Here is a 26,378-nt window from a genome sequence, read left to right as displayed (position 1 = left end):
TTTAAAGTATAAATTAAAAAACAGCCAATTTTTATAGCAATCTAACTGGCCTGAGTTGGAGTGGATCAGAGTTGGAGTGACCATTTCAGTTGGGAAGTGAGAGAGGGAAACCTAAGAAGGGATTGAGTAAGAGTATTAACTCCAAATTCTGCATATAAACTCCACCCATATCTCTGGCTTACCCCTTAATTATGCATGTGCAGCTCTGTTTGAAGTAGCACAGTTAAGAATAAAATAACAGAACACAAAATTTCAGTTGCCATCCACCACAGAGAAAATAAGATACCATAGGCCAAATATTTGTGCCCCCCCCTCAAATTTATATTGTTGAAGTGTAATCCCCAAAGTGGAAGTAGGGCCTTTGGAAGGTGAGTAGGTCATAGGAGTGGAACCCTCATGAAAGGGATTAGTGTCCTCATAAAGGGAGCCCCAGAGAGCTCCTGTGTCCCTTTGTAATGTGTGGAGACACAGTGCTAAGAAAAACATCTATAAACCAGGAAGCAGGTCCTCACCTCACACTGAATCTAGTGGTGCATCGATTGTGGACTTCCAGTCTCCAGAGGTATAAGAAATAAATTTCTGTTGCTTGTAAGTTATCCAGTATATGGTATTTTTGGTATAGCAGCCTGAAGAGGCTAGGACATAAGAGTTTGATGTTTGATTTCATCCAAGCTAACTGTGTGCTAAAAGAAAATAAAAAAATAATACCCTTTGAAGTAATATCACATAATCCAGAGATTTTATCATTTATAATGTCCAGAATACATTTGAAAATAACCAGGCATATTAAGAGGCAAGAAAATGTGACCTACACTTAAAAGAAAAGGTATTCAATGGAAATCAACACTGAGATGACTCAGATGTTGGAATTAGTATACAAGGAGTTTAAAGCAGGGGTTATAAGTATATTTGGTTTATAAAGGAACATATACTCTTTTTTAAAAAATTTTTAACATTTTATTTAGTTTTGAGACAGAACATGACCAGGGGAGGGGCAGAGAGAGGGTGACACAGATTTCAAAGCAGGCTTCAGGCTCTGAGCTCAAAGGAACATATACTCTTAATGCATGAGCAAATAGGAAATCTCAGCAGAGAAACAGAAACTGTATATATAAAAAACAATGAAAGAAATTCTAGAACTACAAAAAAATACACTATCTAAAGTTGCATTTCATATGGGCTTAATACTGGCTTCAGATGATAAAAGAAAGAACCAGTAAATGTGAAGCTGTATAAATATATATTATTCAGTTTGAAAAACAGAGAGAAAAAAAACAATGGGGACAAAGCAGAACCTCAAGTACATGTGGGTGACTACCAAAAAGTCTAACATTTGTAATATTGGAATATCAAAAGGAAAAAAGAGGAAATTGGGCAAAAAAATTTTAGGGACTCAGTGACTGAAAATATCCTAAATTTGGTGAAAGATAAGTTTACAGAGTCAATAAGTTTAGTAAACTCACATCAGGATAAATACAGACATGTAATAGTCAAATTAAAAAAAAAGTAAAGAGAAAATCTTGAAAGCAAACAGAAAAATGATACATTATATACAGCTTAGCATCAATTTGAAATATTGCTGACTTCTTATAAGAAACAATAAAAATTGGAAGAAAGTTGTTCATTTTTAGAATGCTGAAAGGAAAAAAATTATCAATAAAAATTTGATACACACTGAACATGTGCTTAAAAAATTAGGATGAAATAAAGACACTTTATAATAAAGAAAACCAAGAATCTTCTGTCAACAGACCTTTACCAAAAGGTAAGAAGAATGAGATCAGGTAGGGATAAAGAACACTGGAAAGAGTAAACATGTGAGTAAATATAAGAGACTATTTTTCCTCTTGTTTCTTTAAAATACATAGGACTGTTAAAAAAATTATAAAATTTCGTTGTGGAGCTTGTAACATAGGTAAATGTAATACATATAAAAATTGTAACATAGGGGCTCCTGGGTGGCTCAGTCAGTTAAGCGGGTAAGCATCCAACTTCCACTCAGGTCACCATCTCGCGGTCCCTGAGTTTGAGCCCTGCGTCAGGCTCTGGGCTGATGGCTCGGAGCCTGGAGCCTGCTTCCGATTCTGTGTCTCCCTCTCTCTCTGCCCCTCCCCCATTCATGCTCTGTCTTTCTCGGTCTCAAAATAAATAAACTTAAAAAAAAAATTAAAACAAAAACAAAAAAAAACCTGTAACATAAAGGACCAGAGAGGTGGCAAATGGACCTGGATAATTACAAGAGTCTTATGTTTAGCATGAATTGGTATATACTTTCATGGTAAACTGTGAAAATTTAAGGATGCATATTGTAATCCATAGAGTAGCTACTAGAGCCTAGAAGGCCTATAGATGAAATGTGGTTATTTATTTACACAAAAGATGGTGGAAAAGAAAGAACAGAGAATGAAAAATCAGATGGTACAAACAGAAAGAAAATAATATGTAGCGGACTTAAATTCAACCATAGCAATACAGTTGACCCTTGAACATGGGTTTGACATGAATGGGTTCACTTATATGCAGATTTTTTACCATACAGTACTATATATGTATTTCCTATACTTTATGATTTCCTTAATAACATGTTCTTTTCTCCAGCTTACTTTATACATATATGTATATATGTATTATATATAAAATGTATTACATATGTATTAAAACAAAATATGTGTTAATTTACTGTTACCAGTAAAGATTCTGGTCAACAGTAAGCTATTAGTAAAGTTTTTGGGGAGTCAAGAGTTACGCATGAATTTTCGACTGTGCAGGGGTCAGTACTTCTAACCACCATATTATTCAAGTGTTAACTGGTAATTATATTAAATGTAAATGAGCTAAACATTCCACAGAAAGAGCCAGGGATGGAAGGGGATGGAATTTTAACTTACTAGCAAGAAGAAATCACAGAAGTCTTAGAGTGGTAACTTTGCTTCTGATTATATAGATTGTTGAATTATACACCGATTTACCCATATGATCGTGTAGGCTCTTGCGTTTCTTGAATGGTTTGGGTGTCCTTCCCTTACAGCATGATCTCTAGAAAATGATCTCTAGAAAATGTCCTTAAATTCAAATTTGAAGAAGCAGAGGTTGGGGTCTGAGTGCTTCCTCTCCCTGAGGGCTTTGAGATTCTATTGCAAATTTCTTCCTAGTATCCAGCATTGCATACAGTAAGATTTAATTTGCCCATTTGGCTGACATGACATGACATGAATTCAGAGGGCACTCAAGTAATTTTTTATAAGACAAAGATTAGATTCCATAGGTTAAGAAAAAAATATTACTATGATTGTTATAATTTTCTTGATAACTGCCATTCTTTCAGTAAGACTGAAAGCTATGCCTTATTCCTTTTTGTCTCCCCAGAAAATTAATCCAGTGTCTGGCATAATAGCGGACATTAAATAAATAACACAACACGATTCCTAGTCCTAGAAGTAAATTACAATTACCTGTTAAATACATTTATCTGTATATTTATTTGTTAACTTTTAAAACTACTTTTATTCATGAATTATTTTATTTAATTTTAGTTATTTACTTTTTAAAAGTTTAAATAAAATTTCAGTTATACCATTTATTACAGCATAAAAAATTAAGTGAATCTAGGAAGAGGTCCTACAAAAAGATATATAAAACTTCTTAAGGAAAGTAATAAAATTTTATGAGTTACATTAAAAGATTCTTAAATAGGGGTGCCTGGGTGGCTCAGTCGGTTAAGCTCCGACTTCGGCTCAGGTCATGATCTCACCGTCCGTGAGTTTGAGCCCTGCGTTGGGCTCTGTGCTAACAGCTCAGAGCCTGGAGCCTGCTTCGGATTCTGTGTCTCCCTCTCTCTCTGACCCTCCCCCGTTCATGCTCTGTCTCTCTCTGTCTCAAAAAAAAAAAAAATAAACATTAAAAAAATTAAAAAAAAAAAGATTCCTAAATAAATAAAAAACAGATCTTGAGCATGGATTAAAAGACTCAATAATATAACGGGGACAATTCTCCCAAACAAATTTATAGATTTTCACATGTTAATTAAAATCTGTACACATTTTTTTATTATTTAAAACTTTAGAAGCTTATTTCTAAAATTTAACAAAAGTATCAGGAGGAAAGATTAGCTAAACTACTCTTGAAAGAGCATGGTGAAAAAATTTGCTCCACTAAATATCAAGATATCAAATAAAACTTCTGTAATTATATGCTGTGGTATTAGCAGAGACATAGAAAAACAGAGGCATAATATATCCCAAAATAAGCTCCATATATATATATTTACACTAAATTTGTGAGTCAGGTGGCACTGGAGATTAATGAGGAAACAATGCTTTTGTTAATAACAGGTGTGTCCATGGGTGAGGGTGGGAGGAAGTTAGATATAGTCCTTACATCATGTTTAAACTGAACCTAGACGAATTAAAGAGCTGAGGCTGAAATGCAATATTACAAACACATTGGAAGGAAAAATTAGAGAACACATAAAGAACAATTTTATATAATAAAAATTTTCCCATTTTAGGTGTACAGTTTGATACAGTTAATAAATGTATACATCCATGCAGCCATCACCACAATCAAGACACAGAATATCCCATTACCCACAAAGTTCCCTCCTGCCTTTTGCCATCAATCTTTTCCCCCACACTTTCTTCCCAACCCCTAGGTGCAGGTATCTATGGATCTAGATTGTGTCACTTTATATTAGTTTGTATATGGAATCACACAGTATGGATTCTTTTGTGTCTGGCTCCTTTTACTCAGCATAATGTTTTTGAGATTCATCCACAACGTCACATGTATTAATAGTTTGTTCCTTTTTATTGTTGTTATTCCATTGTTTTGATACAGTACACTTTGTTTATTCATTCATCTGTTGATGAATATTTGGGTTGTTTCCAGTTTATGGCTATAATTAACACAACTGTTATCACTATTGGTAAACAAGCCTCTGAATGGACATGTGTTTTCATTTTCTTGTGTGTGAGTGTGAATACCAAGGGGGTAGAATAGCTGGGTCATTAGGGTGGGTATATACTTATAAAAAAATTCTAAATTGTTTCCCCAAAGTGGTTTTATCATTTTACACTCCCACCAGCAATGCAGGAGTTCCAGTTGCCCATATCTTTAGTAACACTTGAGACTGTCAATCTTTTTATTTTTAGTCATTCTAATGGATAGGTGGTAGTGCCTTACTTTAAAATTCACATGATCAAACCTCTGAATCCACATTCTGTCCCATCTTACCAGGTATCACTTTGGACTTCCATTTTTAAAAAAGTTAATGACAACAACCAGGCTCAAAAAATTAGTGATAGAACAACCACAACCACCACCACAAGAACATTAATTGAACATTTGTGATTCTGCTACCTTTAGAGTATAAGCTTGATGAGGGTACTACCTATCTGGTTCTTTGTATCTAGCACAGTGCCTGGTGCATAGTATACACACGTTTAATAGCTATCTGTTGTGTTGTCATGAATTACTCCAAATTTTAGTAGCTTAAAATAACAAATATTTATTGTTCCACACAGTTTCCTAGGGTTAGAAATCCAGGAGCAGCTTAATCGAGTGGTCCTAGGTCAGGGTGTATTATGATGTAGTAATTAAGCTACTGGCTGGGGCTGCATCATTTAAAGGCTTGACTGGGGCTATAGGATTGGCTTCCAATATTATTCACTCACATGGCTTTTGGCAAGAAGTCTCAGTTCCTTGCTGGCTGGTGTCAGCAGTCCTCAATTCCTTGCCATGTGGACCTCTCCACTGGGCTGTTCAATATGGCAGCTGGCTTCCTCAAAGTGAGTGATCTAAGAGAAGCAAGGATAGAAGCTGGTTGTACAGACCAATGAGGAGATGGGAATGACTGAAGTCAACCTGAAAGCTGCCTCAGACCGTGCATTAGTGAATATTTGATGCAACTGATGTGTGCCTGAGAGTCTGCTAAGAACTGTATTTACATCACCTCATTTCATCCTGATAACAACACCTGGAGCATTGTCCTCATTTGAAATGATAAAACAGGCTTATGAAAGTTAAGCAAACTGTCCAATTCCACAAAGCTATTAGGTGGCAGAGCCAGAGTTCAAAATCAGACCTCTTTAGCCCCAGAGTCTGTGAAAAATGGTTCACACTGAAAAGGAGTGAAACGCACCATTCCAAAAGAAATTAATTCAGGAGACCTTTTAAATTTAGTTTACATTGACTCAAATTCATATTTGTATATGGGGGAATAGTGCTAGAAATTATATCAACAAGGAAAGCTTACAACTCTTCAGGATAAAGAATTGGTCCCCCATTCTCCAATTCACAGGTTTTTTTCATTTTTTTCTCCCTTACCAGACTAATGTTTCACATTTTAGGCAGTACTGTATATAGAAAACCCTAAAGACTCCACTAAAAAAACTACTAGAACTGATCAATCAATTCAGTAAAGTCACAGGATATAAAAATGTATAGAAATCTGTTGCATTCCTATACACTAATAATGAAGCAGTAGGAAGTGAAATTAAGAAAATCCTGGGACGCGTGGGTGGCTCTGTTGGTTCAGTGTCTGACTTCAGCTCAGGTCATGATCTCAAGGTTCGGGGTTCACACCCCATGTTATGCTCTATGCTGACAGCTCAGAGCCTGAAGCCTGCTTTGGATTCTGTCTCTCCCTCTCACTGCTCCTCCCTTACTCATGCTCTGTCTCTGTCCCTCAAAAAATAAATAAACTTAAAAAAAATAAAAAGATAATAATCCCATTTACAGTCACACCAAAAATAATAAGATACCTAGAAACAAATTTAACCAAAGAGGTGAAAGACCTGTACTCTGAAAACTATAAAACACTAATGACAATGCAAAGAATGGAAAGTCATTCCATGCTCATGGGTTGGAAGAACAAATATTGTTAAAATATCTATACTACCCCAAGCAAGCTATGTATTTAATGAAATCCCTATCAAAATAACAACTGCATTTTTTACAGAACTAGAACAAACAATCCTAAAATTTGTGTGGAACCACAAAGGACCTTAAATCGCCAAAGCAATCTTGAGAAAGCAGAACAAGGCTGGAAGCATCATAATTCCAGATTTCAAGTTATATTACACAGTGGTGGTGATTAAAACAGTATGGTAATGGCACAAAAGTAGACACAAAGATCAGTGGAATAGAAAACCCAGAAATAAATCCACACTTCGACAAAGGAGGAAAGAATATGTAACGTGAAAAAGACAGTCTCTTCAACCAATGGTATTGGAAAAACTGGTCAGCCACATGCAAAAGGATGAAACTGGACTTCTTTTCACCATACACAAAAAGAGCCTCAAAATGGATTAGAGACCTAAAAGTGAGACCTGAAACCATACAAATCCTTGAAGAGAACACAAATAGTAATCTCTCCGACATCAGCTGTATAACATTTTTCTGGATATGTCTCCTGAGACAAGGGAAGTAAAAGTAAAAATAAGCTAGTGGGACTTCATCAAAATAAAATGCTTCTACACAGTGAAGGAAACAATCAACAAAACTAAAAGGCAACCAATGGAATGGGAGAAGATATTTGCAAATGACATATCCAATAAAGGGTTAGTATCCAAAATATATAAAGAACTGATACAACTCAACACCCCAAAACAAATAATCCCATTAACAATGGGCAGAAGACATGAACAGACATTTCTCCAAAGAAGACATACAAATGGCCAACAGACACATGAAAAGATGTTCATCATCACTTGCCACCAGGGAAATGCAAATCATAATGCAAGTCTAAGTGTCATGGAGAGGCACACGGGGAATACTAGCTGAGGTCTGAATTTTTTAAAACACAAGCCATACCTCTAAAACATACTTGGTGTTTATTAAAATAACGGAGCGTGGTACTCTCTGAAGTCAACAGAAGATTAAGATGAAGGAACCGAGCCTTCTTTATTTTTGTTGCTTTTGTAAGCAGTTAGAAAACTTGCAAAGACAGTGACTTGCTTACCAATCCAGACTTAGTCTCTCAGGCAGTAACCAGTTTTCTACTAAAGGTGGCACAAAGTGGGTTTCTGGGACACAAAAAGGAAGGAAGAGTGGCTAAGGTTCAAAGTCCAGGTGGCCTTCCTTACCTGCTGGGAATGTATAAATCACACCAGGACAAACAAAAGGGTGGAGTGGGTAGGGCAATGCAGTTTAGGGACTGACGGGATTTAGACACTTAAGGTGGTGATAATGTTAGGATAGAAACCAAAGTGGTACTCAGATCCGTCCTTACTTGGGAAGAAAGAAGCCCTCGGCCAGGAGTAGAAATGATGAAGTATTCTCCCTGCTAACCCCGTGGGAAACTGTCCTGTGCACAGTTGAAACTGGGAGTCTGTGTAGCATGCACTAGTTTCAAAGCAAAATTTTCCTTCGCCACTGAGCATGCTCAGCTTTCAGTTTCTGCAGAAAAGTGGATTTCATGACTCCTGATTTTAGCTTTGGCAACTTGGGGCCAGAGAGCATGGTGGTGTCTGGTAGAGGCCACAGGTGGAATCTTGAAAGGGAAGGTGTGAGGACAAGGGGGCAGCTGGAGGGGGGGGAGGGGGAGGGCAATCAGAGTAGGACCCAAAAGACAATCCATCAACGTGATTGGCTTTGATCTGGTCGGCAAGCCTTTGTAAAGGAGCCAGTGCTTTATCTGGAGATAGGGAGAAGTTCAGGGTTCTGGTCCTAGTCCGTGGGAATGAATCAGGGGCGAGCAAATGGTCATTATCATCCAGTAGTGAGCCTCTTGAGTCCTCCCCTGCTATCCCTTCTTGGGCTGCAACCTCCCCTTGCAAGATACTGGGTGTTGGTGCAGAAACATAGGAGCTGGATGGAGGATGTTCACCTAACAGCCCCGTCAATTTGCCCCACCTCCCCCGTTCGTCCTTCCTCACTAGCCCAAAATAGTCGCCAGGGGCCATCATCTGCCTGGCTAGAACAGGCACAGAAACTCACCTTAGCTACTTCGTTTTTGAGTTTGGACTCCTGATGGGGTGCATCCGTATCTATGAGAATCTTACAAACTCTCTGACCCATATGTTTTTGGTGGTAAGGGGAGAGGGACTTCCTATTACTCTGTATAAAAACAATGCTGAAGATGTGCGCCCAGGCTACAACAGCCTGCAGGCGGTGCCCGCGGACCAGAGGGCACGGCCAGGCCCGGTGCAGGGCGGAGGGCGCTCACTCCTGCTGGCAGCCAGGGCACCTCAAAATCACACCGAATCTCGTAGCTCGAGGCGCCCAAGGCGCGCAAGGTACGCTTCGGGGGGCGGTCCTGCCTGACCCCGGAAGAGAAAGTTGTTTTGGGGAAGGGGAGCGAGGAGAGAGCGAGTTAAGTAACTAAAAATCAAAGTTGTTCTGCTCCCCTCAGGCCACCTCTCCTCTGCTTCATCTTTACCCCAAGCTCCATTGGAGTCAGGCTTCCTCAGAGAGACGAACGCTCCCGGAACCCCAACCAGAGTTGGGGGACCGAAAGCGCCCGGCCCGCAGGTTTCGACCCTCTCCGACTCCAGGTCTCCGGGAAAACCCGGAGCGGAGCATCCCCCGGGTCGGGATACGCCCTCGCGCGCGCCCACTGGCGCGCATGCTCAGTCGCGCGGTGGCCGCGAGTAGGAAGCTCCGCGCGGCAGTAGCGGCCGCGGCGGCGCGACTGGAAGGTGGGAGGGGACGCACCGGCTGGCGGGCGGGGGCGCTGGGACTCGGCTGGGGCTCCCGCCCGAGGTTCCTGGAAGCGTTTGGGACCGCGAACCCCGGCGCGAGGAGCAAGCGAGCACGGGAGCCAACGAGTGCGGACTGGGCAGCGGGCGGAGCGGAGCCGCCGGGCGGAGCGGGCTCAGAGCCCGGGTCTCCGCGGCTCGGGACCCGGCGGCGGGGGCGGCGATGTTCCACTGCATCCCCCTGTGGCGGTGCAACCGTCATGTGGAGACGATCGACAAGCGCCACTGCTCGCTGGTCTATGTCCCCGAGGAGATCTACCGCTACGCCCGCAGCCTGGAGGAGCTGCTGCTGGACGCCAACCAGCTCCGCGAGCTGCCCGAGGTGAGTGTCCGGCCTCACCTGCGCGCCGCCTTTGGGGGAACTCGGCCGAGCCTGGCCAGCCCTCTCCCTCCTCTCTCCCGTGGTCACCTCCCTTCCACACTCTATCCCTCTTCCACCTCCAGATCCCGTCGCCACGTCCCGCAGAGCCACCACTACCTGCATTCACCTGCCTCTTCCTCCCTTACCCTCCTCCCCTCGCATTAAAAGTTCCTTGTCATTTTATACAAAGCGAGCGACTTGATGTTTTCCAAGTAGTCACTAGAGCTTGTGCGACTAAGGAAACGTTCTGGGCTGGTAAGGAGTTTAGATACACGTCTAAGTACTAACAACTGGCATTTGTACCCGGGCAGGTGAGGAGCCAGGTGGCTGGGGCTGTTCCCAGGTGGAAGGACAGAGCGTGGCATCTGCTCTCAGGGTAGTTTTCCTTGCACTGCATTCCCCGACCACTAGCCAGGGCGCGCTTCCCGGGTGGGCAGCGCGCAAGTGAGCCGCACTAACTAGGCGTGTTCGGAGGAATGTGCCCCCAGGGCCTTATCGCTGGTGGGCAGTGCTTGAAAGTACTGTAGTTTGGCGAGCTGGCCGGCCTTGAGCTGGCCGGCCTTGGCTCCAGGGCCGGTTGGGAATTGGAGGTGAGGGGAGGTGAGCTGGAGGATATCGGGCAGGAGGAGAGGTATGCTTTGGGACCTGTGGGCGGGTGCACAGGTGCCCGCCGCTGGGGCCCTGCCTGCGTGGACCTGTTGCGTGGAAGGAGCCGCTGTGAACGTCAGTAGAGGCTGCGCCCGGCGGGCCAGCATTGCCAGCCGCCTCTCCCGGAGCGCGTACCTTCAGCCTGCTGACTTCTATCCTTGCAGTGATGCGTTACCTCTTCAGAGTTGTTTACATACATTGATCAGTCTGGTGCGGCTAAGACACATGCTGATTGAGCTTTAACGGAGGGTCTGGGACTGCGAACTTTTAACCTTCGAGCTTGCTGCCGAGGAAATTAGCTTGAGTAACCCTTAAGGAAGAAGGTATCACAAATCCCGGGGTGTGCAGGAAGTCGGTGTGCAGTAATCCAAAGGTGTGCAGGAAGTAGGGAGACTAGACTGCTGGGAATTGGGAGGAGGACGTGAGGCCTGAGCGTTGGGACTCAAATATCTTTCTTGTCCTTTAGTTAACACAGGACTGTCACAGAGACGCTCGCTAGTCAAATGTTCTGGCTTGTTAAAATGACCTGATGGCGTTCCTCAGCGCTGACCAAGTGTTTTAAAAAGCAGAACGGTGTGTTTTTCTTAATATTTAAAGTGTTCTTTCTCTTTGATTAACTTTCCTTGGTTCATGTGGAATCGGATGGTTTGCTCTGTGTAATCATGTGGATTATCCTCACTAGGATCTTTGCAAAGCCCCCCAGGCTTTATTTAGCTTAGAAGCAAAAAAGCCGTACAGTTCCCTCAGGCATTTATTATTTTGCAGGCATTTTCAGACGCATGGCTTTGTCTGGCCTTGAGCTTGCTCACATTTGACTTGAAAGGCATAAGCTCACTTACTGCCTTAAGTTGTAAGTAAGTTTTAGGCATTGCTATTGCCAGAAATACAGAATATGTTATTTAATACTTTTCAAGTGTGTCAGCATGAAGTTATTAAAGATTGAGTGAAAAGCTATTTAACTAGAAATGTTTCAGTGTTCTTTGTGGTATTTTGTTTGTTTGTTTGTTTTTACAGAACTGGAAGGTTTCCTTTGACTGGATTGGCTTTTTACTCCCTTCTGCAAAGTTTGTGGGTTTTCCTGTAATGTTGGGGAATTCAGCTTTGTAAGGGGAAATTATGGGTTTTGGAAGTGTTAGGTATTCATACTAATCCTAACTGGAAACTTCTCAGAGGCTCAAGCTAGTCTGATAGCACTCTGTAGATACAGTATAAATAAACAAGCTTTTCAGAGGCTAAAGGTGGTCTTGCTTATGGGCAATTATTGCTCTTACAGCTCCGAAATTAGTTTTAGAGTTTCTAGGTTGTTTAAAAATGATTTCTTCATGACTTACCGTGTCTGGGTGCCTGGATGGGTATAAGCCAGACGTGCACAACCACCTTGAAAGCACAGATATTTCATTCAAAGTAGAAGTCCTTTCCTTGGGCTGTTGTTTCCCCTCTGAGATCTGCATAACTCATTAGCACTGCTCCCTGCTGTCCCTACCCCCACCCCTCCTCTAACCTCTGTCTCCTTACCTGCCCCATCACCAGGGGCCCTCTTTTGCTGACAGACCTCCTGGGTCCTTGTGGTGGTGGTCTTGCTGGCTGGCTGTTCTCTGTAATTTGTTTGGAAGCACAGACAAGGGGAAGTCCGCACCCCATACCCCAAAAGCAAAGATACAGACATTGTTCACGGTTCAGGATGATGAAAAGCCGTCTCCTTTCTACTGAAAGGTTTGTAACCTCAGATTTGCTTCAGCTCCCTTATTTTGCGAATTGAAACCCAGAATTGAAGCGACTCCATCAAGGCTGTTCAGCTGGTTAGATGGAGAGTCACTGGTCGCCCCCCGCCCGCCCCTGTTCAGCAGCTTTGGACACCTAGCAGGAATCTGGCTTATTCAGCTTTTCACACCCATTAAAATCTCAGTTATTTAGCCCCTCTTGTTTTACTCCTGTCATTAAGCCTGGTCTCTGTCAAACATTTACTGACCCTTCATCATTTGCAGTTGCTAGGAATATAGAGATTAGAGAAGGCATGATTCCTATGAGCTATTCACAACTTTATGGGGAGGTAGGTGACTTGAATACAGATGTGGTGAGTATGGGGTAGAGGGGGCATGACAGCTAGCTTGGTGGTTACTTACCTAATTTAAACTTTTGCTGAGCCTGCATCCCCATCCTTGGCAGTGGGTCCACCTTGTAGTAGCCTCTCAGTGCTGCTGTTCTGCAGGGAAGGCTTGGAACGTTCATCTGTAGCCTGACCCCAGCTGGATGATAGGCTCACCATCCCATTCCCATCCACCTTCTCCTTCTCACTTCCTCCCGGCTCCATCCCTTTGAGATGCCTAGTAAAGGAGACAGTCTGACTCTAACTTCCTGAGATGCTGGCATGCTTTTGCTCATCCTTGTGAGCATAGAGCCTGGCACCCAGTAGGTCCTGCTCAGTAAACAGCTTTTGTCTGTTGAAGGAATTTAGCCTCGCCTGATACAGATCTTTCAGCTCTGCCTCTTTCTCTTAAGCATATCATGGCTCTGGCATCTATCCACCTCCAATATAGTCAGAGAATATTCAAGTTGGGAGTGACCTTTTTCAAGACTCTAGCTGGTTAGATGCACAGTCTCTGGTTGCCTTAAGTTGGAAGCCACTTGAGAAGTTAAAGGTCACTGATATGGTGAGCTGTTTTGTCTTCCCCAAGAGCCTGTGCTCCCCTCTGTGCTTCCTTAGTGTTTCTGACACTGTCAATTTCCCCCTCAAGGTGCATGGATTCTTGGATACCTTCATGCCATCTCTCTGGCTTCAGTACAGAGCCTAGTCTAATAGGCAGCACATATTTTGAGTAAAGGCTGTTGAACCCATATAGCTTATAAAACCAAGTTTCATTTTGTCACCTACTCTTATTTAGGGTTTAGTTGATCTTTTGATGATTGCCAGATGACATTATCTCAAATATCTCCCCTTTCCCATCATTCTTTCTCATATCCTGCTTTATTTTTTCCCAGCCCTTAGAGCCCTATTACTACCAAACTCTAGACTTGCTTACTTGCATCTACGTGCTTATTTAGCCCCTCCTATTTTACTCATGTTCTTTGTCTCCCCAACTAGTACATCACCTCCAGGAGGGCAGGGATGCTTTTGTTCATGGCTGAACCTGGGGCAGTGGCTGGCACATAGTAGGCACGCACATGCTTGTTGCATGAATGAGTCTTCACACGTGCTGTCATGGGTAAGCTGCCCCCGTTTCTCAGCCATCGTGATTCCCCTTCCTGCAGTCTCACGTCTACTATATACCAATATGTTGAAACTCGTCATGGGATAAAGTCATTCTGAATTCAGTGGTTTTTTTCTTACCAGTTTTTGTTCTCTATCTCTTCTGTGCTGGGAATCTTTGACAGTCATATCTTTTTGAAATGATTTTTAGGCATTGTAAACATAATTTCTGACTGTGACTTCAAATCTCCAACTGTGATCTGTTAAGAGGATATCCATTCCCACTTGGAATAAGTCCCTTTTGTCTTAAACTTGCCATTTCCCACTTCAGTGGGACAGCCGTTCTTCACAAGTTCATGGACCAAGGCTCTTTGGGCTTGTCTTCAAGGAGCAGAGACCACGGATGCTGAAGTCAGATAGCTCACATGCTGCTCCATTGCTTGGATACTTTCTTCAAGCCTTGGTTTCCTCACTTGTTGTCTTAGTACCTGGTTTGTATGGTTACTCTGTAAGTGCACGCAAAGCACTTAACAGTCAGATATATGAGGTCTAAGAGTTTTGCAGTTACTGTGGTGAGATGCCCCTTTTTTTTTTCCCTCCAAATAAAACAATGTTTCTTAACCCAGAGTTGGGACACATTTTCCTGGGAGTTTGTAATTCATTTTTTAAAACCAGAATTAAAATTTTAATGCTCTTTTCAATAATAATTAAAAACTCATAGGTTCCATACATCTAGGTGAACTTACAGATGAGTAGTGCCATAAGGTTTTAGTAGTGCCATAATCTGTGTTTGATTGAGCACTCCCTTAATTGTCTCTAGCGGAGGGGGAAAGAACAGATGTGGGCCTATTGCAGAAATCACGTGTTTGGGTCAGATGATAGCTGGAAGTTACGTGAGCAAAGGTTTCATAGCCGTTTGTTAGAGAAGAGTGGTGGGTAGCCGAAGGGGTCACAGAGCTCACGGTGGTGCAGGCAGGCAGAGTTGCCAGGAGCCTGCTCCGAGGTAGTTCTGTACCAGTATGTGCAGCCATGCGATGACTGTCCAATTGTGTCATTGTCATTTGTCACGTCAGATTAGCGTTGTGTTCTCTTTTATTGGTTTTTGTCAGATTTTTTATTTGGTTCACCTTATAGTTTTGTAAGAGCTAAGGCGCAGGGAGGGCATACCTAGTTTTATGTTTAGACATACTTAAGTAACATTGGAATAAAAATAATTTAAGTGAAAGCTTAGGAAGAAGGGAGCCCAATAGAGGACTTTCCCTTTAAAGTGATGACCCACGCATTTGTCAGGGTAAGGAAACCATTCTCATTTCTCAGGTATCCTGTTGCACAGTTTAGCACTTAATTGTGAGTCTCTTATGTGTTCATCCAACCCCCCTTCTCCTACTTCTCTCTGCCCCCAATTCCCCCACCCCCTTATAGGTGAGGAAACTGAGACCTGGAGAAGTTGTAATTTGCCTTGGGTTAGTGGAGGGCCAAATCTCTCTGATTAAGAAATACTGAGTATTTAGTACCTATTAATAAGAAGTATAATAGTCACCACTTATTGAGATTTTACTAAGCTCCAAACATCGAATTAGGTACTCTACATAAATTATTTCTCTCAGACTGAATAACACGCTTTAGCTGTTAGAATTTCAGTTTTGCAAATGCAGACATTGAGACTTATTTAAGGAACTTACTTAAGAATCTTGTTTAGGAAACATGGTCAAGGTCAGTTCTGGAGTAGGCATTTGGCTCCAGCTCCACGTGTGCATTTACCACCTGTGGGCCTGCCTGGGCCAGAGGAGGCCCGACAGTATGTGCATGCTTAGGAGGGAGCCTCTGCAGAAAGCTCATGGCAGCTCTGAGGAGTCTCACATTCTCTGAGGAGCTGAGGGAAGACTTTGGAGGTGGTGACATTCACACTTGACTGGAAGGAAGGACAAACTATGTCAGCTGTTGCCAAAACCAGTCCTTTCCAGGTGGCTAGAATGAGGGGCACCTGAGCAGTAGAGCGTGCCTGGAGAGGGTTCTGGGGCCAGATCGTGAAAGGCTCTTGACAGTGTTGCTGAGGAGGTACGTTCTGATCTGGAGGCAGAGGAGGCCCATGGATGGTGTGTAAGTACAGGGGCAGTACAGTTAGATCTTTGCTTTAGAAAGGTAATTCCAGAGCACAGGGTTTAGAGTCAGGGAGACAAGCCAGGAGCCCACTATGGTGGTCTAGGCCAGAGGAAATGATAGAGCGTCTTGGGGATGAACAGGGGAGATGGCTTTGTCAAAGATGTTCACCCTGGGCATTCCTGCCCTTGGGTCCAGTGCTCTTTCTGCTGTGCTACCTTTTCTGCTGCGCTGATCTTCTGAGGCACTTCAGTAATACTTGTGTAACACCAAGTGAAAAGCATTTACCTCCTTTTGGGGGGACATCTTTTCCTTGACTGTGGCATGTGCCTGCATTCAGCTTGTGAATTGCTCACTAAGACATGGCAAGCATTATATGTAGGTATTGACTCGGGGGAAGGAGGAATAGCCAGATGTGCTATGGGTGGCAAGAGTTTGTTCGTTTTGCGTTTCAGATGAATATGGTCATCAAGTTTATAAACATGAACCTGCAGGAACACTGGTAGCCCTGGTGTTCTGTGTTTCTGAGTAATACGAACGCGTACTATTTGTGTACCATACCATGGACTTTAGTTTCATCATCTTCTGCTCATGCTTTGAAAGGCTAACACTTGCAGAATTTTTATTTTTCTAGAGGAACTTGGAAGTTATGTGTCTTTAAAAAATAGCTCACGTCTTTGAGGGAAAGTAAAACTATACATTTAATAAAACTTTTCTGGGATGGACAAAGATGAGTGCTGCTGGTAAAATAGCAAAATAAGCTTGTTTTCACAGTTCCTCCTGCCTCTTCCAAGGGGCTTCCAGTGAAAAGGGGCACATTGAACCTTCCTTCCAGCTTTCCAGTGCATTATCCTCTCTGCCAGAATTTGCAGCTTCTGTACTATAGTAAGTAGGGACTTGGGATTTCCTTAAAAAGAAATACCTTTTTAGTCTATACCACAGACTTGACATTCTGGGGATAAGTGTAGTTGATATTTACACAAGGGGGTCAGGAATAGCAAGGTAAACATTTCTTAGCAATGATGACAGAAATCTCAGCCATGACCTTGCTGTGCCATGGAACAACCAGAAGCAGTGGGTTCTCTTAGGTAAGGATTGAGTGAGTGCTGAAGGCTTTCTCTTTGTTCACGGAAGTCTAGCGGGATTTAGCCTATTTTGGAACCCTACCCAGAACATAGGGCTACAAATGTTTGTCCTCTCCTTCATGTGATAGTTATGAGAGATGATGAGATCATGGGCCAGAGCTTAGTAAATGCATAGAAGAAACTCCTGGATGTCCATTTACTTTCTCTTGGGTATTATTTAGTGGACAGGAATGGTAATTTACTATTGCATGTGGTATTTTAGAAGATCTAATGGTATGTATGTGTGTCTACTGTAAAAATACTTTGAACTCCTAGAAGTAAGATGAAATATTTTTAAAAATGAAAAAACATTTTTTTTGGCTTGTCATTATTTTGAAGAGTTTCCTTATCTAGGCTGTAATTCTAGAGTCCAGAGAATTTGACTCAGTTGGAAGAAATTTGGTATTTCAGTTTCCAAGAACCGCAAGGAATGGATTTGTCATGTGGTGGGTGGAAGGAGGTGTTACACCTAATTACAGCATGTTCCAGACTGATTCCTGGGTAGTGTGGCCAGATGGAGAGGTCTGTTTCTACTCTGGCCACTCTCATCACCTTTCTGTCCACAGTCCACACCTACTTCTTGGGAAAAGATCATCAGGAGGGCCTGTCAGCTGACTTGTGGTAGAAACTAGGAGCTCAAGTCAGATGAGCTCATGCAAAGGCCAGAAAGTGGCTTCTGAACCTCTGAGGATGTGATGTGGGCTCCTGCTGCTTAACTTGGTTCGGAAGATGCTAAGACCTCTGAGCTCAGGCTAGGAGTGCAACTGGCTTGACTTTGGACCATGACGTGGCCTTGTTTTTATCTCATTAAAGGAGTGATATGGATTGGATACTTAAAAGAACTCAAAGAATGAAGATGACATTTTCCTTGCATCCTTTGAAGTGATACCAACCATTAACAATTTTAGAATGTATTCTTATGGATTTTTTTTCTCTTCATACATCACCATGTATTTATTATTGTTAAAACAAAGCAAGAACTCTCACTATATAAATTGCTTTGCTATTTGCTTTTTTTACATAACACTGCCTTGGACATCTTCCATATCAGTACGTATAGATGTCTTCTAGCATTGCTTCTGGGGCTGTAGTATTCCACTGTACTGGATGTTTCACGATTGATTGATTGAACCTTTCTCCTATTGCTGACATTTAAATGGTTTCTGATTTTGCAGTGATGAACCATGCTGGATTAAATGTTCTTGTACATATTACTTTGTACTCCTGTGCAAATGTTTAAGATAAATTTTAAGAAGCATAATTGTTGGATGAAAGGGTATACATTACAAATTTTATAGATCTTGCTAGATTGTCAAAGATTTTTTTTAATAATAGTGAGATGGGAAGGCCTTGTTAGAAGTTATAGAAATCTACCCACTTTATGTAGCTAAGGAAATGAAAATCTAGAGAGGTAAAGTGTTATGTCAAAGCAAAATGAAAATGTGGACTGTACATCTCCAACTCTAGATTCTAAGTCCTGTGGATTTTCTAGGGGCCTAGAGACTGGTTCTATCATCTCTGCTTTTTTTTTTTTTTTAGTTTATTTATTTTGAGAGAGAGTGCAAATGAAGGAGGGGCATGGAGGGAGATGGAGAGAGAGTCCTGAGCAGGCTTTGGTTGCAGAGCCCAACTCAGGGCTTGGTCTCATGAACTGTGAGATGGTGACCTGAGCCTACATCAAGGTCCGACACTCAAACAACTGAGCCACCCAGGCACCCCATCTCTGCTCCTTTTATTTTCCACTGTGACTCCTTCCTATAGGCCTGGAAAAGTCCTCAGATGGGCTTCGGTCAGTTAATCACATATTTGTTCCAGGTCTTTGGAAAGCTGACATCTAAGTCTTGGCTTCAGGTAGTTTACACTCTTGAGTTCGGGAGAGAAGTTTGAGTCATGGAATTCCTAATGTGGCTCAGTGTCACACGGGTCAGTAAACCAGGACTTGCTGTAGACCCTTGCAGGAGGCTCACTGGGGCATCAGGAAAGCAGTACTCTGGTTTTCACTGAAGGTAGGTTCAGAGAGGCTGGGAAGGGTGGGCGGGCATTGTAGACAGGGAGCTTTTGTGAGGCGACACAATCTTGTGCCATGGAGCTCACTCTGGGTTGACTTGGTTCTGTTTCTGGAACGGGCCAAGGTGATATGAAGCATGGTGGGGGACAGGAAGCTTGGGCATTAACTTGGTGTGCTGACTTGTGTGGATCAGCCTCTCCCAAAGGCTCAAACTCTTTTATCCTTTACTCCTTCAGTCCTTTCTCACTACTTGGCAGTGATCTTTCTAAAACACAAATGTGGGACACCTGGGTAGCTTAGTTGGTTGCGTGTCCGACTCTTTATTTCAGCTCAGGTCATGAACCCAGAGTCGTGGAATCAAGCCCCGCTTTGGATTCCATGCTGAGTGTGGGGCCTGCTTAAGAGTCTCTCCCTCTCTCTCTCTCTCTCTCTCTCTCTCTCTCTCTCTCTCTCTCTCTCTCTCTCTCTCTCCCCCTCCCTCTCTCTCTCCCCCTCCCTCCCTCTCTCCCCCCCTCCCTCCCTCTCTCCCCCCCTCCCTCCCTCTCTCTCCCCCCCTCCCTCCCTCTCTCTCCCCCTCCCTCTCCCTCTCTCTCCCCCTCCTTCTCCCTCTCTCCCCCTCCCTCTCTCTCCCCCTCCCTCTCCCTCTCTCTCCCCCTCCCTCTCCCTCTCTCTCCCCTCCCTCTCCCTCTCTCTCCCCTCCCTCTCCCTCTCTCTCCCTCTCTCTCCCTCTCCCTCTCTCTCCCCCTCCCTCTCCCTCTCTCCCCCTCGCTTTCCCTCTCTCCCTCTCCCCCTCTCCCTCTCCCCCTCTCCCCCTCCCCCTCCTCCTCTCCCTCTCCGTCTCCCTTTCCCCCTCCCCCTCTCCCTCTCCCCCTCTCCCTCTCCCCCTCTCCCTCTCCCTTTCCCCCTCTCCCTCTCCCCCTCTCCCCCTCTCCCTCTCCGTCTCTCCCTCTCCCCCTCTCCGTCTCCCCCTCTCCCCCTCTCCCCCTCTCCCTCTCCCCCTCTCCCCCTCTCCCTCTCCCCCTCTCCCCCTCTCCCCCTCCCCCTCTCCCTCTCCCTTTCCCCCTCCCCCTCTCCCTCTCCCCCTCTCCCTCTCCCCCTCTCCCTCTCCCTTTCCCCCTCTCCCTTTCCCCCTCTCCCTCTCCCTCTCCCTCTCCCCCTCTCCCCCTCCCCCTCCCCCTCTCCCTTTCCCCCTCCCCCTCTCCCTCTCCCTCCCCCTCTCCCTCTCCCCCTCTCCCCCTCTCCCTCTCCCCCTCTCCGTCTCTCCCTCTCCCCCTCTCACTCTCCCTCTCCCTCTCCCCCTCTCCCCCTCTTCCTCTCCCTCCCTCTCTCCCCCTCTCTCCCCTCCACCTCCTGCTCTCCACCCCTTTCTCCTTCCCTCTGCCCCTTTCCCCTGCTTGTACATGCTCTCTCTCTCTAAAATAACACACAAATGTGATGAGTGGCTTCCTGCTGCAGTGGCTTCTCACACCTGCAGGACACAACCTGGCAGTGTTTTTGTTCTCTGCCTACCCCTTCCACCTTATCTCCCATCTTTTTCCAACCTGAACTTTCCAGCTTGTGTTTCAGCAAGAGTTAGCAACCCTTGGTTGCCAACATATTATTTCATACTTATGAGTCTTCATTTTTTTTTTTTTTTTATTTAACTCTGTCTACCATGAGTTACTCTTTCTCAGTTTCTTTGCCTGGCTCATTGCTCTTCATCCCAGGGAATACAGCTCAGGCGATAACATTCCTCCAGGAAGCCTTCCCTTACTGCCTCTCTGGTCTCTGGGGACACCTGTGTCATTACTTGTACCTCTTTGTAATTATCTCTTTCTCCCATCAAAGTGAGTTTCTTAAAGCTACACACTTTTTTTTTCTTTGCATTCCTGCTGCCTAACAGGGTGGTTGGCACAGATCAAACATTTAATACATATTTGAGCAGCATTCTTGGGGAAGTTTTCAGCCCTGCTGGGAAGTGGATTTAGAAGTGGGTTTGGAGATGGGGCACCTGGGTGGCTCAGTCAGTTAAGCGTCCGACTTCGGCTCAGGTCATGATCTCACGGTCCGTGAGTTTGAGCCCCACTTTGGGCTCTGTGCTGACAGCTCAGAGCCTGGAGCCTGCTTCAGATTCTGCGTCTCCCCCTCTCTCTGCCCCTCCCCCACTCTTGCTCTACCTCTCTTTCTCTTTCTCAAAAATAAATAAACATTAAAAAAATTTTAAATAAAGGAAAGAAAAAAAGAAGTGGGTTTGGACTATACCTGTAAGCAAGAGCCTGATGATTATTCCAAGAGGAGCAGAGCTTTCTGGTCTTTGTATGGATGAGTGGTGTCATGATGGAGGGAGATGAACGCTGGCCTGGTAGTCCAGATTTTTGTCCTTGATCTGAATGACACTAGCATTGTAACCTTGGGCAAATCACATAATCCTTTGAGCCTCAGTTTCCTTATCTGAATGATGAAGGGATGGTGTCATTGGTGTTCAGGGCACCTTTGAGTTCTGATCTCCTTGAGTGCCAATTTTCTGAATTGTTACAACATGATGCCACCTTGCTAACCTTAGGAGAGTGGTCCCACAGTTGTGCACATACCCCATGAGGTTGCTTAGTGAGGTTTAGCAAACCACAAGTGTGGGCTTAATAATTATAATCAAGGATTGGATGATAAGGTGAAGCTGTTCCAAATACCCTCTTGTGGTCAGTTGTTGATTCTCAGAACCAGTTAAGGGAAAAAGATCAGCAGATTTTTTCTGGTTTAAACAGCACTCCCCCTCCCCCCAAACTCACTCCCACTCCACATACTTACATCCTCCCCCTGACAGTCCCTCACCCCCCCCATACCCACACATACCCCCACACCTCTCTACACATACCCACACCCTCCCCCCACATCCCCACCCCCACACAGGCACAGACAACCTTTGAACACTGAGATTTTCCCCCATGTCAGTTGCATTTTCCCAGCTTTTAGAAGTGAAGTAAAATGGGCAACATAGCTGGGACTTTTTTGTCTTTTTATTAAATGAACTGAAGCAGTCCATAGGTGGTTGTTTGAAACTTTACTTTGGGTTGATTTGAGTGCCCGAGAAACTGTATTTAGGCAAACTTAGTTTGGGGACTGATTGAGGATATGGGTTCTCTGGATGGGTTAATATCAGACTGAGGTGGCTTTCAAGGAGTGTACTGGGATCAGAGGTGACAGCTTTCCACCATCCTGCAAAGCGGGCTTCTGACCAGGTATTGGTATCTGGCTTCCCAGGCAGCTACATTCAGGAATGGGCACTGGGGATAGATCTCTGCTGAATCTCAACCCACTCTCCCTCCTTCCCCTGTTCACTGAACAGAGTTAATTGAGTGTTGACTCTGCTTCAAGCATTGTTCTATCTAGCAAGATAACTATCTTGCCTTATTCTTACAAGTTTTCATTCCAGGTAAGGGAGACAGCCAGTAAATGGAAAAGCACATAAGAATTTCAGATAGTGATAAAAACTGTAATGAAAACAAAACAGGGAGAAGTCCTAGCCTCAGCATTCAGACAACAAAGTGAAATAAAAGGCATCCAAATTGGCAAAGAAGAAGTCAGACTTTCACTTTTTGCAGATAACATACTCTACATGGAAAAGCCGGACTCCACCAAAACACTGCTAGAAGTGATACATGAACTCAGCAAAGTTGGAGGATAGAGAATCAGTGTACAGAAACTGGTTGCATTTCTATACATCAATAATGAAGCAACAGAAAGAGAAATCAAGAAATCGGTCCCATTTACAATTGCACCAAGAACCATAAAATACCTAGGAATAAACCTAACTGAAGAGGTGAAAGATCTGTATGCTGAAAACTATAGAAAGCTTATGAGAGAAATTGAAGAAGACACAAAGAAATGGAAAAACATTCCATGCTCGTGGATTGGAAGAACAAATTGTTAAAATGTTGATACTACCCAAAGCAATCTACACATTCAATGCAATCCCAATCAAAATGGCACCAGCATTCTTCACAGAGCTAGAACAAACAATTCTAAAATTTGTATGGAACCCTGAATAGCCCAAGTAATGTTGAAAAAGAAAACTAAAGCTGGAGGCATCACAGTCCCGGACTTTAGCCTGTATTACAAAGCTGTAATCATCCAGTCAGATTGGCACAAAACCAAACATATAGAACAATGGAATAGGATAGAGAACCCAGAAATGGACCCACAAATGTATGACCAACTTACCTTTGACAAAGCAGGAAAGAGTATCCAGTGGAAAAAAGACAGTCACTTTAGCAAATGGTGCTGGGAGAACTGGACAGCAACATGCAGAAGAATGAAACTGGACCACTTTCTTACACCATACACAAAGATAAACTCAAAATGGATGAAAGACCTGAATGTGAGACAGGAAACCATCAAAACCCTAGAGGAGAAAACAGACAGCAACTTCTTTGACCTCAGCCACAGCAACTTCTTACTTGATATGTCTCTGAAGGCAAGGGAAATAAAAGCAAAAATGAACTATTGGGACCTCATCAAGATAAAAAGCTTCTGCACAGCTAAGGAAACAATCAGCAAAACTAAAAGGCAACCAACAGAATGGGAGAAGATATTTGCAAATGACATATCAGATAAAGGGTTAGTGTCAAAAAGATAATAAAGAATTTACCAAACTCAGCCTCTAAAAAACATATAATCCAGTGAAGAAATGAATAGACACTTTTCCAAAGAAGACATCCAGATGGTCAACAGACACATGAAAAGATTCTCAATGTCACTCATCACCAGGGAAATATAAATCAAAACCACACTGAGACACTGCCTCACACTGGTCAGAGTGGCTAAAATGAACAAATCAGGAAACTACAGATGCTGGTGAGGATGTGGAAAAAGGGGCATCCTCTTGCACTGCTGGTGGGAATGCAAACTGGTGCAGCTACTCTGGAAAACAGTGTGGAGTTTCCACAAAAATTTAAAAATAGAACTACCCTGTGATCCATCAATAGCACTGCTAGGAATTTATCCAAAGGATATAGTAGTACTGATTAGAAGGGGCACATGCACCCCAATGTTTACAGCAGTGCTAATGAACAATAGCCAAATTGTGGAAAGAGCCCAAATGCCCATGAACTGATGAATGGATTAAGATGATGTGGTGTGTATGTGTGTGTGTGTGTGTGTTTGTGTGTGTACACAAACACACACACACACTGGAATTCTACTTGGTGATGAAAAATAATGAAATTTTGCCATTTGCAGCAATGTGGATGGAACTGGAGGGTATTATGCTAAGTGAAATGAGTCAGTCAGAGAAAGATATCATATGTTTTCACTCATGTGGAATTTGAGCAACTTAACAGAAGACCCTAGGGGAAGGGAAGGGCAAATAAGTTACAAAGAGAGAGGGAGGCAAAGCACAAGAGATTGTTAAATACAGATCACAAACTGAGGGTTGCTGGCAGAGTGTTGGGTGGGGGGATGGGGGCGGGGGGAAAATGGGTGATGGGCATTGAGGAGGTCACTTGTTGGGATGAGCACTGTGTGTTGTATGTAAGTGATGAATAGGAATACTCCTGAGGCCAAGACTACACTGTATGTTAGCTAACTTGACAATAAATCGTATAAAAAATAATGAAAAAACAAAAGAAAATAAAACAGGGAAATGCAGTAGGGAGTGATAGGAGGGAGAATGCCTCTCCATGGAGGCAGCATTTGTATTGAGTGATGCAGGAAGGTAGCTGTGTGAATATGACAGAAGTCCTTGCAAAGACTTGGTGATGAGTTTGGCAATTTTGTAGGCAGAAAGAAGGCCAGTGAGGCTGGAACACAGTATGACAGGGAAGAGAAGTGAAGATGTTGGTGGGGTTCATGTATGTAAGGGTATGGAGACCCTGGTGGGGAGGTTGGATTGTTGTTTTGTTTTTGTTTTTGTTTTTATTTATTTATTTGTTTGGTCACTTGAAGTATGGCAGATCATGAACCCGCAGGATAGCTGACTTAGGGTTTAGAAAGTTCCCTCTGCCAGCTGGTGAGAGACAGGGAGGAAGAGTTCAGAGAAGCAGGGAGACCTGGAGAGGAAGCCTTTTATTGAAAAGTTCTGTAGAAGAGCTGTTGGTGATTTGGGCTGGGTGGTAGCAGTGAGTAATGAGCTATATCTTGGGGGTAAAGTCAGGAAGACCTGCTGATGTATTGGATGCAGGGTTTTGGTTTTGTCAACTAGGGAATGACAGAGCTGTTTACGGTGGACTGGGAAAAGGAATATAGCAGCATAGGAAGTACTTGACTTGGGACATGTCAGAAGTTTTTATGAGACCTAGAACTTAGGAGAGGAAGTCTGGGTAATGATAATTATAAGAAAGACAGCACACTGTTTTTGAGCAGCGTGCTTTGAATTGTTCTAAATACTTCCTGTGAGTAACTCATTTAATCCTTTCTACAACCATGACTTCATTTTACATAAATAGCTTTATTTTGCTGTTGATGACACTGGGACACAGATGAATTAGCTTGCTAAGGTCACACAGCTAGGAAGCAGAAGAGCTAGGGGTCCAGCCGATGCAGTCTGGTTCGAGAGCCCTTATTCCTAACCACTGTGTCTTCCTTCCTTCAGGCTAAATATGGGGCGACCATGTTGTCTACACCAAAAGCCACCTGATGGGTCAGGAATTGTGTCTGTTCTGTGAAAGGGAACAGAGACAGATACCCATGTCACCTCGGTTATTTTTGCCTTGTTAAGAAAAAGAGCACCAATGGGGTGCCTGGGTGGCTCAGTCTGTTAAGCATCCGACTTCAGCTCAGGTCATGATCTCACAGTCTGTGAGTTCAAGCCCCATGTCGGGCTCTGTGCTGGCAGCTCAGAGCCTGGAGCCTGCTTCAGATTCTGTGTCTCCCTCTCTCTTTGCCCCTCCCCCACTCACACTCTGTGTCTCTCTCTCTCTCTCTCAAAAATAAAATAAAAACATAAAAAAATTAAAAAGAAAAGAAAAAGAGCACTGAGCTGAAATATCACTTTAAGAATTAGGTCACCAAATAGTAATGTGCCCATTCAGGCATAATCTTTAAAAGAAGATTAGAGGCACCCATTCTTTGGTGCTGGGTTTCTTCCCTTCAGGAAGTAACTTGTAGCTGTATCCTTACAAACTCTTGAAGTAAAAGCACATCCGTTTGGAAAAACAATAGGTCTCACTGAACATAATGAGCACTGGTTTTATCACAGCAATGCCCTCATTATAATTCTGCTCATAATTATTCACCTGTTACGCCATTTGTCTCTGTTTTGAAAGAATGATATCAAGTG

The 26,378-nt window shown here is 43.5% G+C and overlaps 1 protein-coding gene and 1 long non-coding RNA gene across 2 annotated transcripts in view; both read left to right on the top strand.

Moving 5' to 3' along the window:
* The first annotated feature begins 244 nt into the window (after positions 1–244).
* LOC128315615 (uncharacterized) lies at positions 245–7,981 on the top strand. The gene is made up of 2 exons (XR_008298557.1): positions 245–562; positions 6,959–7,981. It is a non-coding gene; the product is annotated as an uncharacterized LOC128315615 (long non-coding RNA).
* Positions 7,982–9,614: 1,633 nt separating this feature from the next.
* Positions 9,615–26,378, top strand: part of LRRC1 (leucine rich repeat containing 1) — a 127,696-nt gene continuing 110,932 nt past the window's right edge. The window contains exon 1 of the mRNA XM_015070135.3: positions 9,615–10,020. Coding sequence (XP_014925621.1) covers positions 9,862–10,020 — 159 coding nt within the window. The 5' untranslated portion in view covers positions 9,615–9,861. The remainder of the gene's footprint in view (positions 10,021–26,378) is intronic.

Source organism: Acinonyx jubatus, chromosome B2 (assembly GCF_027475565.1).
Source record: "Acinonyx jubatus isolate Ajub_Pintada_27869175 chromosome B2, VMU_Ajub_asm_v1.0, whole genome shotgun sequence".
NCBI lineage: Eukaryota > Metazoa > Chordata > Mammalia > Carnivora > Felidae > Acinonyx > Acinonyx jubatus.
Note: the sequence above shows the minus strand (reverse complement) of the source record. Positions and strands in the feature narration are given on the sequence as shown.